At 42.8% G+C, this 17,161-nt stretch overlaps 1 protein-coding gene across 3 annotated transcripts in view; it reads right to left on the bottom strand.

Moving 5' to 3' along the window:
• The window catches only part of Klhl5 (kelch like family member 5), a 59,903-nt gene that overhangs the window by 8,214 nt on the left and 34,528 nt on the right, over positions 1-17,161 (bottom strand). For 2 of the 3 annotated variants that reach the window (XM_021163073.2, XM_021163071.1), the window contains exons 3-7: positions 16,824-16,960; positions 15,419-15,615; positions 11,336-11,548; positions 3,968-4,154; positions 1,012-1,236 (exon numbers count right to left, since the gene is read on the bottom strand). In XM_021163073.2, coding sequence (XP_021018732.1) covers positions 1,012-1,236; positions 3,968-4,154; positions 11,336-11,548; positions 15,419-15,615; positions 16,824-16,960 — 959 coding nt within the window. Of the gene's footprint in view, positions 1-1,011; positions 1,237-3,967; positions 4,155-6,551; positions 7,563-11,335; positions 11,549-15,418; positions 15,616-16,823; positions 16,961-17,161 lie in introns of those variants that run through there. The other variant, XM_029477760.1, reaches the window with a different exon arrangement.

Below are 17,161 nucleotides of genomic sequence, written 5' to 3'. Positions count from 1 at the left end.
CCAGGCTGGCCTCGAACTCAGAAATCCGCCTGCCTCTGCCTCCCGAGTGCTGGGATTAAAGGCGTGCGCCACCACGCCCGGCGCAGAGGATCTTAAGAAGAGGTATGACATGATTGTGGCAAAAACACCTCTGTAATTCAAACCCATCAATCTTGGCCAAATTGGATAAAAAAGCCAGCATTCATATGTGACCCAAAATAGCATATTATTTCACTTGCCATATTATATACTGTGCCAACAGTACTGGCTATTGAACACACACACACACACATGCAAAATATATTTACACAGATTTAAGTTTGTACATATTATCAGTTTTACAGAATATATCTAATTTTATATGTGTAAATTATCATTCATCAAGGGCCTAGATGAAGGGCTCATTTAGTCCAACTTCTTGAATGGCAGACCTGAAAATACAGCTCAGCGGGGAAAGCCACTCCTAAATGAAGTGCCCATGTAATTCCCATACGTGAAGAGATTAAAACTTCTTAATTAGTTCATCTTCTAAGTTCAGATTATACAATTTACCTATTAAAAGCACATGGCAGCTAACATCCATTTGTAACTCTGGTTACTGGGTTTCCAACAGCCTGCATTGCATACCAATGGTGTCCATAAATGCATTCAGGTAAACACCCACATACATAAAACAGAGAATGAAAAGAAATGCCTGTGTGTGTCACACACACACACGTTATCATACTTGTTTTTCATATAATATAGAAGTTAAAGTGCTAGTTTTAACGAGCATTTAACAAGGCTATCTAATGTCAACTGCTAACACAGAGCATAAAGGCAAGAGCACGGCTTGTCACAGCGGCGTGCTTCCCGTGCATGAGCTCCATTTATGTAAGTGCTTGTGTTCTGGTTTCTGCCCCTCAGGGATGCGGGATGCTTGGGAACTGATGCTGACTGAGCCCACACACAGGCCTCCCGCTTGGTACAGAAGGGAACAACGTGTGGCATCCTGATACATGGCTTCTAAAGCAGGTGAGCAGACGCACTTACCGAGGCCGTGCCTGTGTGTGGACATAGGTGGCATCACGCTCCAGGTTTTTGTTTTGGGGTTGTAGCACTCTACAGTGTTCAGAGTCTTCAGTCCGTCTCGCCCTCCGACCACGTACAGCTTGTCATCTAAGACTGCGACGCCGAACTGTAGCCTCCTCCCGTTCATGTTTGCCACAGGAGTCCACATATTTGTACGGAGGTCATACTTCTCAATGCTTGTTGCTCCTGGACAATATAGCACAGAAGTTAGGAGACTACAAGTTCCACCCCAGCTATGTTACAGACACAGAAGTAGAATTTATCTTGTGTGTGTGCGTGTGTGCGCGTATGCATGCATATGGGCATATGGTGGGCAGAGGTTGGTGTCTGATGTATTCCTTTGTCGCTCTCCACTTTGTTTTTCTAGAGGGGTCTCCCTGAACTAGAACTCACTGTTCTGGCTAGGCTGGCTGGCGAGGGGCTCCAGCAATCCACCTGTCTGCCTCCGGAGCCCTAGGATCACACAAGTGATCTTTCTGGGGATTTGAACTCAGGTCCTCTTGCTTGCATGGTGAAGCACTTTACCGATGGAGTCATCTCCCTAGCCCCAAAGTATAAAGGTTTCTTCGAGCATCGACAGCAACACTTTTATGCTATCTTATGAAGCCCCTGCAGTACGGCCCTCGCCTGCACCATGACCTTTTTTTTTTTTAATATTTTTTTATTACGTATTTTCTTCAATTACATTTCCAATGCTATCCCAAAAGTCCCCCATACCCTCCCCCCCCAACTTCCCTACCCACCCATTCCCAATTTTTTGGCCCTGGCGTACTGGGGCATATAAAGTTTGCGTGTCCAATGTGCGCCATGACCTTTTCTCCCATCATTCTCCCTGGCATACTCCAGGCCCAGCATTAAAACATCCAGCAGGGGATGTTCTTTGTTCAAAGAGGCCAGGAAGACGCTCAGCAGTGGGCGGAAGTGCAGGGAGGGAGCCACAGGGGATTATTCTGAGAAGGCTGGCCACAGTGCAGACAGGGTTCTTGGACAGGCTGAGGGAGGCTGTCTCCCTTTTGGGATCGGATTGTTGGGTTGTTTATAGAAGTCCATGGAAAGGTCTAGGGGAAGGAAACCGCTGACCCAGGAGATAAGGGAGACAATTATTATGTGAGGTTCTGGAAGAAAGAACAGTAACAACAAAACGGGTGGAGTGGGGCTGACACCACACAGGGAGGGGGCGCGGCTAGGAGGAAGGACAAAGGTCGCCTGGGAACCATACTGTGGGAAGTGAAGGGAGTTACTACCCGTGGGGTTTACCATGGAAAATTCCAGAGCTCTTTTGCTCTCTTTCAAGATGTGGAACAGCAACAGTGGAGATTTAGGAAAAAGTGGAAAAAAGCATCACACTTAAAAAAAATCTAACTCCCACTTCCGTAGAGATTGAGTCTTTTTTCTAAGCTGCTAATTTACCAGCCTGTTCTAGCTTTATAAAGGACTGCAGTCACAGTGGACACTTACTCCTCAAGCTGGTAAAGTCAGCATCAGAGCTACTACTGCTGAACCTAAAACCAGACCGCCTGGCTCCACACCCGGCGCTGTGTTTACTTACCCTACACAGGCTAAGGCTTTTGAGACTGACACCAAGTCCCGTTCCATCTTGTATTCTCCCAGAACTACACAGAATCCCTTCTAAACACTAGCTGGTTTAAAAATATTTTTTACTTTGCATAATCTCTCTTTGTAATATTTGGCAATAATGATATTTTATTCATTCAGATTATATAGATGTGTGTAAAGTATCAAGATTGTATGGATTTGATTCTGCACTCTAACCATAACTTTAAAGTGTCCATAAAATAAAATTAAATTAAATTAAATTAAAAATCTTCCATCAAACAAAAATCTTTCTCCATTGATGAATTTTCAAGTTTTTTTTTTTGTCTTTTGTAGACTTCTGTTATAAACTGGAAAGCCAAAATTTAAGAATCTAAACTAGTAATACAAATATGCATCTATAAGTTTGTGGGTGTGTGGGGTGTGTGTGGAGAGACAGCACAGTGGTTAAGAGCGCCTAGCTTCAATTCCTAGCACCCACAGAATGACTGGGAGCAGAGGGAGGGTGCAGGATCTACTGCCCTCTTCTGGCTTCCACAGGCACTGCATGCCTATGGTGCACATTAGAGGAGCCAAGTCCGCCAGTGGGGCTGGAACAGGGCTGAGAGCAGAACCAGGATGAGCTGAGACTGGGAAGCACAGGCAAGTCAAAGGACTTCTGTCAGGGATGCAGGCACCACTGCAGGAGGATGGGCAGAGATCAAGTGTACAGAAAGCTCCCGTAACAACCGACAGCCAATAGCACCGTGCATGGTCTTCAACCTCTAGGAACAACTGTTCACAGAATCCAAGTTTGTAACCCAAATATTTGTGTTTAGCTTTCATTTCTATATATGTATGCATGTATTCATGAATCTTTTCTTAATTGTTTAGGATTAAAAATCACAGAAATGATGACCCCGTGGCCCCAAATATTTCAGCAGATCTTCCTCAGAGAAAACAATTCTTTTTAAAAGTCATGTATGTGGAGTGAAGTGTTCTCACTGAGCTAGATCCCTAGCCCAAACTAGCTAGTTACCTTTTCCTAATCTCATCTGTCTTTATCAGTTGGCACCATGCTGAAAGAAACAGCTTTCCTTTCCATCTGTGTCTCTGTGAACTCACGGAGACTTTGATTTGACGTTAGCTTCATTTACATTAATTACTTACTATGATGCTCAAGTTACTTAAACTCAATGGAACCTCCCAACAAGCTGTCTTCTCTACCTTTTGATCTGCCTCTTACCATGCCTTGAATATTTTCTGCCACTAAGGTGCTTTCTGGTCTCATCTTTTCCTGTCCTTGTCCCTCAACTTCTCCACAGGGCCTCTTGGTAGTGTTACTGTTACCCTCTGTTCCTCTAGATCAACCATTTCCCAATACCCTTTGTTGAATCCATCCCTCCGACTGCAAATAACGTTCCAACAGTTGACTTGCGAGGCTTTGTCCGAGGACTCTGCAGCATGGGCCGTCTCTCAGGTAATAAATGGTACTTCATTGCTTCCATGATGAGTTTCTGACATTCGATGTCATCCCGGAAAAGTGCGTTGTTTTCCATGTCTGCCAGGAACTAGAAGAGAGCAGGGTATACAGACAATGAAGACACGTAAATATACTTTTTAGTTCACTACTGCATTTTGCTGGTCTGTTTATTTCTAGGATTTCACTACATTTTTGAGGCAGGGTCTTACTATGTGGCCCTGGTTGGTCCAGAATTCATGATGTACAGCAGGCTAGCTATGGACTCCCGATTCTCCCGCTTCAGTATCTCACACACTGAAATTGCAGGCAGCAATCACCACCACGGGCTCCTGAGTGCCCCTGCCTCCTGAGTGCAGGGATGAAAGACATTTAACACCCTCCCCTGCCCGGTTTCTGTTGTTTCTGATGTAGGAACTCATATATTTTGGCTTTGAACTCTTATGTGTCCCAGGCTGACTCTGAACTTGGGCTCACAGGTGCTGAGGCTACAGGCAGGAGCTGCCCCAACCAGATTATTGGTGCCTTCACTGCACGCTCTGAAATCTGATATTTCGGTTTCCCCCTCATCAAGTTTCACAGTTTTCTTGGCTATTTGAGGTTTAGTTTTCCATGTTGGTTTAAGACAGAGTCATCTAGTTATCTTGATTTTCTTGGCTTTCTGGTGTGAATGGTGCTAAGTTCTTTTATTAGTTATGGAGAATACACATTTTGTGATATTAGGTCTTTCTGTTCAAGGAGCCTTCTCACTTGTATGACTTTCTTTACTGTCTTTTCCTTCATTTTATTAAATCTATTCTTATATATGTAATTATTTTTATTGCCATTTTATTTTTCTGGTCATTTTTTTTAACTTTTTCTTTCTTCTTTCTTTCTTTCTTTCTTTCTTTCTTTCTTTCTTTCTTTCTTTCTTTCTGTTTTGCTGGAGAAGGAAAAAAAAATCTCATGATGACTGGAGCTTGTATTAACCTGGCTCTTTACCACACTCCTCAGCTCTAGCTGTTATGCATTCGCCCATCATCAAGTAGGGATACTTTGACATCTTCTTCTGAGTGGACATCAACTCTTTCAGTTTATGGCATTATATTGCCCAAACCTTCAATGTAGGGGTAAATAGCTGGATAAAGTAGAGCCCCTTTGCTTCTGGCTGGAGTTAGGTGGTATTGGTGCTTGTATTGCAGACAGTAGTTGCTACAGTGTGCACTGTGTGATCCATCTTTATTTAAGCTGCCTCCTTCTCTCCCTGCCTTAGTGTTCAAATTAAGAACTGCTACCAATTTTTCCTCAAATATTTTTCACATATCTATTGATAAGAGCATATAATTTTTTCCTTTGTAGCTAGTGATGTAATGACTCCCTTGATGAGAACCTGGTAGTTGCTCTTTTGTTGTTGTTCTTGGGAAATTTCCCTGTCCGTGGTGTATACCCTTTAAAGCGCAGCATACGCCCATCACCGTGTAAGCAGAGGATGCGCATCAGACTTGATCCAGTTGGATGATGTTCAGTAAGTGCCTCAAATGGAAAGGTTTGCAGTCTTTCTTCCACCTGAGGCAGATCTCAGAGCCCCGATCCTGTTAACTGCCACACCCATGCCACTTCCTGTCCCGAACATTAATTTACTCATACAGATTCATCTTGTCTGTGTATTTCATGTAAACAAAACCAACACGCCCTCTATGTCTTGCTTATTTTATTCAGCATATTCTCTAGGTTTGTCCATGGTGCAGCATGTTTCAGTCTTGCTTCTTTGCTGTTGAATTATTATTCAGTTCTTGTGGTTGGCTCTGTTTTACTCTCCATCCAGCAACTGATGGATACTTTGTTTGCTTCCTGTGTGGAACAACTATAGGGCCGCTAAGAAAGTTGTGTGCACATCACACAACTGTGTGGACATATTTTGATTTCTCTTGGGTAGATCACTAGGTAAAATACCCTTAACTTTTAGGAAACCTCCGAACTGCATTTTGAAACATCTCTACCATACTTTCATTGCACTAGCACCCTGAGAGGTTTCTGTTCCCACACACCCTCACCAACCAAGCCCATTTTAGCCAGCTGGGTAAGTAGAAGGTGGGTTCTACTTTGCATTTCTTTAATAGCTAATAATTCTGGGAATATGTCCAGGCATTGATAACTGAAGAGAGCCAAAGTTTCCGATAAAGGTTACCATTTAAAAACAAAAACAAAAAGCTGTGGCATTTGGTAAGCATGTATCATAAGCCAAAGGCAAACTCCTCCCAGTAAGACACAAGTCTCGTGACTTGGGCCTCTTCTTTCCCCATGCTCACAAACATAAACTCACCACAGCAGTCATTAGTGGGTATGCATTGAGTTGGCTTATTTAGATTAATGTTACTGTTTGTATTACTTTTGATACAATTACCCCAGTGCTTTCTAAATAAAAATAAATGTGAGATAAAATATAGGAAGTAATGTCTCAGGAGATCATATAGTAACTGCAATATGAAGTAAAACATATTTCTTAACAGGCTGGTAAGTTCTGTAGTTTATTAGAAATGAGATTAGTTATATTTAAGTAAAGAAGTGAGACTAGAAAAATTATAAAGCAATTAATTCAAGAACAACATTAATCAAGTATTAGTGTAGCAGGTTTGTTATTGTTCAGGAAATTATTATGATAGGCTAAACTATAAAATATTGATTCTAATATATCTTGCATTTATAGGAATTCCAAATGTCTGCCATAAACAGTGGCAAGTTATTAAAATATAAGTATTTACAGAGACGGACGTGTTGGCTGTGCAGATTCTTATCTTCATTCCTGCATTTGCTTCTCATGACTCCGGTCTCTAAAACTGTCCCCTCACACACACAGAATGGCTTATCCACGCTGCACAGGACTTGGTCAGCTCTAACATGTGCCTTCCCTGTAGCATCACTGATTGTAGTACTTCTTTCTTCTTGAATTTGAGTCAATTTTCAGTAGAACTCCACCCAAGAGTAAAATAAAATGGCCACCAACACTTCCTTTTTGATTATCCAGTTTCTTTGGAAAGTCACATAAAATGATCAATCGCTTAGGAGACTTGGGACGGCTCTGCTGGTAAAATGCCTTCTACACACGTATGAACTTGAATTCAAACCTCCAGTTCCCCCACAAAAGCCAGGTACCAAGGCATGCACCGGTGACTTCAGCACTGGGTGGGCCGGACACAGTGGCTGCTCGCTGGCCAGGTGGTTTAGCCATAATGATGAGGTCCTGATTCACTAAGAGATCCTCAGGAAAGGTAGAAAGTGGTCGAAAAAGACAACTCATGTCGACCCCTGGTCTCTGCATGCACTCACACATTCATGCATGTGCATCTACAGAGACATGTGCATACATACAAACAAATATACACAGCACATACATGTGTGTGCACACACACACACATAAGCAAAATCATTTTTTAAAAGATCATTTTGGGGTTGATGAGATGGCTGAGTGAGCAAGGTCCTTGCTGTGCAAGTCTGGTGAGCTGAGTTCCAACCCTGGAGCCTATGTAAAGGTAGGAGAGAACACACCTCGTGAAGCTGTCCTCTGACCTCCACATGCACACTGTGCCATGTGCCCCTCCCCCACCACACACGGACAGATCCACACACGAGTAGTAAATTAAAAAATGTAAAAAGATCACTTGGGTAGCATGTCATAAATATGCATATCATCCCGTCCATCACTTACAATGTCTGCTGTTGGTGGCACTATAATAAGTGAATATTTGGAAGCTGAATCCCTTCTAGCTAGGGCTCAAAGGACTTTGTCTAATATGATGAAAATCTCATTTATATGGGGAAAACATGATTCCACAAGTGTAAATGCTCTAGGTTATTATACCTGGTCTCAGTTCTAAACATAGTCATTAATTACTTGACAGGCACTTGACAATTTTAATAATTGTTATGTTTTTTAATATGGAAAACATACAGAATCTAACTTCAGAATTCTACTTGGTAATTAATTGTGTAATTCTGTTTTTCACTTTTATCATAAAAATCCAAATCCAAACCCTTAGAACTCAAAGGAACTCGCCCGTAACTGGAAAATCTATAACAACCCCCACCCTGGGAAATCTATTACACCCCTCCCCCATGACTCAGGGAAGACTGTGGAAGGGGGCCAGAGAGATTATAAAAGCCAGGGCTGACGGGAGATTGCCACAAAATAGTGAGGTGCGGACAAGGCAGGGCCTTTACACTCAAAAGCTAGCACAGCTGTGGCTGCCTGCACAAGCTCAAGCGCCAGCTGGTCAGTACTCCAGCATGGACGGAGGACAGCCCATGAGGCTCTCCCCTTAGCGGAGGGGCTTTAGGCAGGTGACAGCCACCGAGGGAGGCACAGTCAGTTTTCTACAGCTATGTGGAGCACAAGAGACGCCCATGAAACTCCTCTCTCTGTCTCTGTCTCTGACTGTCTCTGTCTCTGTGTGTGTGTGTGTGTGTGTGTGTGTGTGTGCCTGAGCTGGGGTAGGGTGGGGTGGGGTGTGAGCCCATGCCTGCGCCTATGTGTCCCTTGAGGAGGGGGGGGGGCAACAGAGTAAAAGTGTTATATAGTGCAACCTACTATTATCATTTTAAGAAAGGAAAACAGCTCAGAGCTCAGAGGCCAAATAACTATTGACATTGTGTGAGGCACTGTAGCCAACTCAATCATATTTGCTCCTGCATTACTACCTCTCCCTCATCATGGACAGGGTCTTAAATCTGATGGGCCCTCAAGTCCGTGGTTTTTAGGGCCCATCTCACAGAGTTCTGAGATGAGGTCTAGTTATTATTTGTAATTCAAAACGTTCACAGGTGATGCCGAGCCTACAATTCAAGAACCACTAAGCTAACCTACCAGAGTCCCCTCCTTGTCTGTCTTCTGTGTAGCATCTGATGACAATAACACTTGCTCCTCCTCAGACATGGGATGGAGTTGTAGTAAGGAACTCTCTCATCCTTTGGTAGGTTGCTAACGGCCACAGAACTTTACCTTTCCCACAGCCCATCCCTGGTACTTTTCCATTCTCCCTGGCCAGAACCATTCTTTTGCTTTGGGTTTCAACATGCTGGTAAGTTTTTCCATTTTTCCTCTTAATATTGTGAGGATTTAAGATTTAAGGTGCCAAGCAATTTTGGGAAAATGGTTCTCCATTCCCCTTCCCACACTACATGTTATCCCTAACTCTGCATTCTTTGTCTCGGATGACTTCACCTTCTAACCACATTCCACACACAGGGTGACTCTGGGCCCTTCTAACCCAGTCATTCAGTTTCGTCAGTTTCTGGTCACTTCTCTCTAGCACTGCCTGAGTGTCTACTTCGCCTGGCTGAACTCTGACAGCCTTTCTAATGGGTTTCTAGTGTTGACCCTGATTTTCCGCAGTGCACTTATAGTGTTCTTGCCAAACAGAGTTACATTATGCCATTCCTATGATAAAACCCTTCCTCTATCCGTCCTCGGTGCTTTTAAGATACAGTGCAAACTCCTTGGCATGCTGAAAGGCTCTTCACAATCTGGTTAAAGTCCTTCTCTAGCCTGATCGCCTAACATCGCCCTCTTTATTTTTGAGCTCAGTCGAGTGAGTGTTCTTTACATTCCATAGTGTATGCTTCCCAGCAGTGCACAATCTGGCCTCTTTCCTGGAACCCACCCCTCCTCCCCCAACCACCTCTGATGGCTAGTACAAGATGCAGATCACATGACACTTAAGGAGGGCCACTCTGGTTCTCGGCCATCGTTTGTTGTTGTTTTGTTCTTTGGGCTCCTGGTTGTTTTCACATCTTGCTCCCTCTCCTATCATGACCTCTGCTTAGCACGTTGTAACCTCACCTTGTTTGTATTGTTTCCCCTTAACCTATACTCTGCAGCTTTATACACAGTGTGTTGAAGGGACAGACGAGTCTGTGGAAAGGGCACAGAGCTGCAGTTGGGTCCAAGCCCTAGCTCTGGCTCTCAGGAGCTCCATGTTAGTCAGTAGTAAAGGCAGGCAGAGCCACACTTGAGGGAGGACAGGGAAGCAACACCTGGTGGCTCTGAACATCTGCTTGTACTTGTATTGGCCCGATTCTTCGCTTGTACCCCAGGTGTTGGCCAAAATGACCTCCTGCCTTTCAAGTTTAAGGACTCAGGGAAGTGTCCTATCCCCAAGTTCACAGGAACAGGAGTTTTAAAGTTGGTGGGAAGCTTGCCACATCACAAGTGCCCTTCAAACTACAGAACTGAAACCATGTTTCCGTGCTATGTGGTTATAATTCAGGCTCTTTCCAACATCTAATAAGATTTTTCATATTTGACTTTCTTTCATTTAGAAAAGAATAAGAGAGAATATCTACTAGGAAGCAAGGAAATTTAAGTGCCCTCTTTAAATCTGATTGCAAGAGAATTATTTTATTATGTTATTTCCCAGCTTGCCATCCATTCATGCAGTTCCATTGTAAATAGGGAGGCCTTGCCGTGAAGCCTTGGCAGTGACTTTTCTCTCTGCTAGATAGAGTGCAGACAGCAACGTTTTCTCGTGCTAGACAGAGATGATGCATTATCTGCAAAATTAATACAACAAGGCAACATTTGTGGTGCCTTAAATAATTGGAAAAAGAAAAAGAAAAGGAGGTCAGGCCTGAATCAGCAAGCGCTCTCATCTACTCTGCTTTCAAGGCCTCTTTCTCTATTCAGTGCCTGAGACAGGCAGAAGAAAAAAAAACCCGCCAGGAAAGTCTCTCATTCCAGTGAAAACTGTACAAAGGAGAAACTGTGCCTGCAAGTGAGGACGGACAACTCCGGATGCACTGTGAGGGGCGTCTCCACTCTGAAACCGTGGCCTTATATTTATAGCACATTCTGTTTCCCAGAGTGCATTTCTCTCATTATAATCCTGACAGTCTGAAAAGAGGTATCCCTGCTTGGTCAGAACCAACGTCATCTCTGCTTGTTAGCCAGGGAGACCAAGGAGTTCAAGTGTTAGAACAGTTAGCACAGAACCTAGTAGCTAGTGGGACCTTAACCTACACGTGACAAGGAGTTGATCTAAACTTTCCAGCTCTTAGGACCACGTTCTCTCTAATTAGTAGAATAGGTATATGGTAGAGTCCAAGGAAATTGCTAACTCAAAATCAAGATTGTTACTTAATCAATGCAATTTAGATAGCTTGACCCTCTGAACTACAAACAGAGGCAGCATTTGTTAGTTTAATATCTTCTAAACTATACATTCCACAGGAATACATGTGTAACTTCCTTTGACCGACTACTCAAAGGAACACGCCTGCAGACAGGTGCCTATTAATTACCTGTGGCGCAAGGAGAGGTAGCCTAATGTAAGCCAAAAGTTTACTGAGATCCTTCCGCCTCTGCTCCAGGTCGTGCCGGACCCAGGTGAGAAGCGCGTTCAGTATGGTCTCCTCGTTAGGGATGTTCATGTCATCGCTGGCCAAGAGCTTGGCGATCTCATTGGCTGGGAGTAACACAAACTCCTGGTTCCTGATTACTTCCATGAAATGTTCCTAGAGGGGACAAATGGCAAAAGAATGATGTTGTTCCTTTTCATCACCAATGTTTTATGAAAAAAGCTCAAATTTTTTATACTAAGTGTCTAGAATAATTTGTACTTTAGACACAATTTTATACTTTAGCCCTGTTAGGAAAGAAAGCCGGGAAAACATCTAACCTGTATCACTTTTTAAACATGTGTGAGTGGAAACAGTGTCAGATGACGACACTGTGAGCAGGAACAGTGTCAAATGACGACACTGTGAAGTGGGAACATGGTCAGATGATGACACTGTGAGTGGGAACAGTGTCAGATGATGACACTGTGAAGTGGACCTGTGACATTTACTTAGGGCTTTGTTCAAGTTCAGGAGTTGTTTTGACAAGGCTTCTGAAGGAAGATTGAAAAAAAATGAAGAAAACATCAAGGAAGAGAACTAGCATCAGGCTTATGCATGTTCGGGAATCTGTCAGCAGTGAAGGTGCCTCTGATGCAGGAATGGCCTCCAGGCTGGCCAACTAAGACACCTCTGATCAAAGTCCTATAGCCCGCATGGTAAAGCACGAGTCCTTAATGTTACTTTAATAACCAAAGTGGCTATTAACGTTTTATTCGGGCTTGTTTGTTTAAAGACACACAGGCTAGCCTTGAACCCGAGGTTCTTCACCCCTGGAATCATTCATGTGTACCACCACCACAGGTAGCTCAAACATTCCTATGCTTTTTAGAAGACCAGCCGGGATTTCAGATCTATTGAGAAGACTTGAATCCTTCTAATCTGATATATGCCAAGTTAGCTTGCTTTTAGCAAAAAGAGACAGAGCAAAACTGTTAACCTAATATGTTAGCACATATTAGGAGGAGGACCTTAGACTGCCCGGGACAGAGTCCCCACTGTGCATTGAAATGGGACACTATAAATGTCCCAGGTGTGGAATAACTTGGTTATCATTATTATGTTAACTAATCTGGAGAGAAAGAAATCTTTTCTTAAAATCTTTTATTTTTATTTTAAAGTGTGTGCATGCGTGTGTGTCTGTGTGTGGGTGCAGATACCTGCAGAGGCCAGACACTAGCGTTAAGGGTCATTGTGAGCCATCTACCATCTCATGGCTACTGAGAAATAAACATGGGTCTTTTGCAAGAGCAGCACAACTGCTGAGCCATCTCTCCACCCTGAAAGAGAGAAATCTTTTTCTGCTTTGAAGTCTTAATGCATGAAGAGCTTAGACTGCGGATAGAAATGCAAATTCTACAATGCAATCTTGTAATGTTTCTCTCCTTCCTCCTAATGGACTATTGTACATTATCAGCATACAAGGTTTCAGTAAAATAACTAACACTGTTTAAATCAGAGCTAGAGATAAGGCAGGCCTATGAATAACTGTCTTCCATACTGAACTGAGAATCATATTTTCCAGTTAGCCTGTGGTAAGCCAAGCAAGACACTGATCTGAGATCTATCTTGGGCTGACATTCCTTTCAGCAGAGTCTTAGGAGGAAAACCATTCATGAATAATTAACTAAATTCAATTGCTCCAATTCATCATGATTTGTTAAAAGATACCAAAATGAATCTACTTTGGATGATTGATTATCATTTTCAGGAACATATTTTAATAAAATCTCAGCGCTGGAACGGCTTCAAGCAAACTGCTCTACTCAATTGCAGACTGACATTATCAGATGATTCGGGAACACACAGCAAGAGACAAAAATGATCAAAACTGGGCTGAGGCTGCAGCTCAGTAGTGAAGTGTCTGCCTGGCGTGAGCGAGATCCGGCATTCGACACTAGCACTGCAAACCTCTTAGACATTTAGGGTGCTTGTCATTCTAACCCTTAATAAATACTTTGCATGATGGAGAACAAAGCCAAACACCTGTCAATATTTATCATCCTTTTCACACAGTAAAGCTGCCTAAACTCTAACCATGGGAAGTTATAACTCAGTGATTATTAAGTAGGCAATATGAATATGGAAGAAGATCTTATAGTTGCATGCAAAGGTATTTAATATATAGTGTTAGGTGGAGAGTAGAAAGATGGGTTTCTGGTCATTTAACACTATGGTATAGCCAGGCATGATGGCACACACCTGTGATCTCAGCCCTAAGGCACATGGTACTGTGAATTTGAGGCCAGCCTGGGTCCAAGTATGGCACCCTGGATAATACTAGTGTGACTCTGTACCATTTTCCAATGGTAGTGACTGCATTTCATCAGTAAGAGGAGGCGACTTGGCCAACTGTTAGTGTTATCTATTTCAGAGAAATGCCCTTTCACTCTATATAGTTTATATCACATGAAAACTGAATTTTTCAATAGATTATATAACATGTTTGGAGCAAGTTTACACACAAAGTTCTTTTCAGAAACATGATTTTGCTTTAAAGTAGTTGTTTTAGAAAAATTCAATGATTTTATTAGTTTTCAAGGCTCAGAAATAAAATTTAGAATTTTAAAACAAAATGTTCACATTTGCTTCATAAACCTATAATGGCATTAAATAGTCTTAATGATAAAATAATCCAGAATGTTCTTTCCAGAGGTTAAGTGACGTGTTCATGTTCAGGTCATGCTCAGTGGCAATGAGAACGGGGACAGAAGCTTCCAGACTGCAGCACCCGAGGAGCGGTTACCCGTCCCTGCCCATGTGTGGGAGGACATCTGAGCGTGCCCTGGGCACTATCGAACACTAACAGAACTCACCATCCTAGCGCTACATTTGTCTCATGCTTTCTATCTGTTTTATGAAACGAGCAGGCATCAGCACAGCAGACGCTTGCTAGAGCTGCCCCTTTCCCCTTCAGAATTGCTTTTAAGCAAATGAAATTACTGAGGGATTTATTTAAACTGAAGATTGAATTTTGCTTTACATACTTATTCAGTTCCCATAGCAACATTCAAATCAGACAATCTGCCTCTAAATTACTTATTGTTATTAGAGTTCCATCGCATATCTCTATTGAAGCTAAGTACTGTCAAGTAATGACCTTGACATAAAAAAAAATCTACTGCAACTAATTGGCTATGAAAATAGCTTTAAAAACATTCAGCTAATTTCAATTGGATTTGCATCTGAGCTTTAAAGCAGCAATCATGCCTATACTGTAAACAGCAGGAGTGACCTAAATGCATACAAATGTTTGCACATGTATTAAATGTCTAAGGAAGAGATATTGGGCCCAGAGAAAAAGGATAAAGGCACTTGCCACCAGGCCTGACCACCTGAGTTTGACTCCTCGGACCCACGCAGTAGAAGAGACCTGACTCCTGCAAGCTGTCTTCTGATTGCACTGTGCACTTGCTCAGACATATATGGAATGCTGAAACTGAAAGTAGGTCCTAAGAAGACTCCATCAGTACGCCTTATTCCCTTGCTATCCTAGGTCAATCCACATTCCACTATCTCTCGGACAGCTGACTCAGAACTTCCTCTGATTTATTTGAACACACAATTCATTGTAGTTAGTAGGGGCATTGTCTTCCCATGGTGACAAGCACTTGTGTGTAATCAGAGGCATCTGAAATAGAAGGTCTCCCATTTGACCTTTTACCCTTATCTTACTGCTTACACCACGGCCACCGCCACCAGTTTCCACTGGTGACTATGAGACGGATCAGTTCATCCGAGTGCTGCAGCGGAATGTTTAGGGAAGTGTGCTTTTAAAAGCAGCGCACCTGCCACCTGCCGCTAGGATTCTCCATCAGGAGTCAGTCACCTTGCTGGTTTTCCTTCCCAACTTAGTGCTGTGTCATAAACTTGAACCTCAAAACTTGTGGCAAAGCCACATGAAAAGAGCAACATGTAGCTAAGCTCTCAGAGGCAAGAAGTGGGCCAGGGACGGCAGGACGGTCTGATTCTCACGAGAATACATACCATCGTGTAATTGTGAGCCACTTTATGCAGATCTGTGCAGCCTTGGGCATCCGCGAAGGACCGAATCCCCAGGCAGTTGGACGGGTGGAGCTGCTTCATCAGGAACTTGCAGCAGGCTTCCACCACCTGGGAGAGCTGGAGCAGGCAGGCTGTGGACAGCAAGCACTCGATGTTGTCTTCCTTCAGCTCAAGTCGGCCTTAAGGGAAAGAGGTTCATTAACGAGGCAGCTTCAGAAATCTTGTTTTTAAACAATAACTGGTGTTGGCATGATTTCTAGATAAGAGCTCATTATACAATTACAGATCTTGAAGGCTTAAGATTCCAAAATGAAAAATGAAGTATTAAATATGAATCATTTTTATCCCTTTGTGACCTCTGCTTAAAAAAATGAATGGCTTGTTTTCAGAATTTTTAAATGTTGCACTAATTAGTAACTAATATCTATGACGTAGAATTCTTAAATTTTAAATGTAAAATTTGGCTATATTACATGTCTGAGTGTGTGTGTTTGCACACACGTGCACATGTGTGGAGGCCAGAGGAAAGTACCAGCTGTCTTATTCCACCACTGCTTTGCTTGATTTCATTGAAACTGGCGCTCACAGTTTTTTACTTTGGCTGTCCAGCCAGCAGCATCCTGTCTTTACCTTCCAGTGCTGGGGCTACAGGTACATATATCCACACCCCATGTTTAAAGTGGGTGCAGGAGATCTAAACTCAGGTCCTGTTTGCAAAGCATCCAATCTTACCCATCAAGTCAATTCCCCAAACCCAAGTCATGTTATTTTTATGTAAATATTTAAGGTACCATTCAAAGGACTGGGGGGAGATGGCTCATTGGTTAGGACTAGTGTGCTGCTCTTCTCAGCACCTGTCAGGTGGCTCAACGGCCTGGGGCTCCAGCTCCAGGGGGTCCTAGGCCCTCTGGTCCCCAGTCACCTGCTACACTAGTGTGTCTCTCTCTCTCTCTCTGTGTGTGTGTGTGTGTGTGTGTGTGTAAGTTCTATAGGGAAAAAGTAGGCCACAGACAAACAGACATACATGATTATAAAAAAATCTTTACAAATGTATTATTCAAAAGCTGCATTATGATAATCATTTTAAAGGTTTTAACATAGAGATTTTAACCACTAAAGAATAATATTCTGGTCATCAAAGGTAGTGATGAGCATAGCAGAATTAACTGAACTTTATTATTCAAAGCAGAAATCTGAAATCTAAAAGTAGGGGGCCAGGAGAAGTTCAAGAGCATCCTTGGCTACATAGTGAGTTCAATGTCAGCTTGAATATATGAGACTCTGTTAAAAAAACACAAACAGAAGAGGAAGGGAAAGAATTCAAATCTGCCATCAAATTGCATGACACAAACCTAAAGGATGTCAGCTTACATTTCCGACCTGTTACCTGTGTATGCGTACTGAATTAAGGACCACAAGGAATTCGGCTCCACACCTTCCATTTTTATTTCCTCTTGCCTCGCCTCCCTGACATCATTAGTAAACATAGCAGCGAAATAATCTGAGACGGAAGACAGCACCAGTCTGAGGAGACATTAGAGAAGCGATCAATGAGCACATTAGAGTGGGATGTTCATTAATAAATGCAGTCTCTTCGTTTTGTATTTGGCGTGCACAGGAGCACACGGTGCTGGGAAATGCACCCTGCATTTGACAAATCCTTTCACCTCCCCTTCCTTCCTTTGCATAACCAATTACCATTACTGGAAACAGTCTGCTGGTCTG

Source organism: Mus caroli, chromosome 5 (assembly GCF_900094665.2).
Source record: "Mus caroli chromosome 5, CAROLI_EIJ_v1.1, whole genome shotgun sequence".
In the NCBI taxonomy this organism is placed as follows: domain Eukaryota; kingdom Metazoa; phylum Chordata; class Mammalia; order Rodentia; family Muridae; genus Mus; species Mus caroli.
The sequence above is the reverse complement of the archived record's forward strand: the minus strand, read 5'-3'. Positions and strand labels throughout refer to the sequence as shown.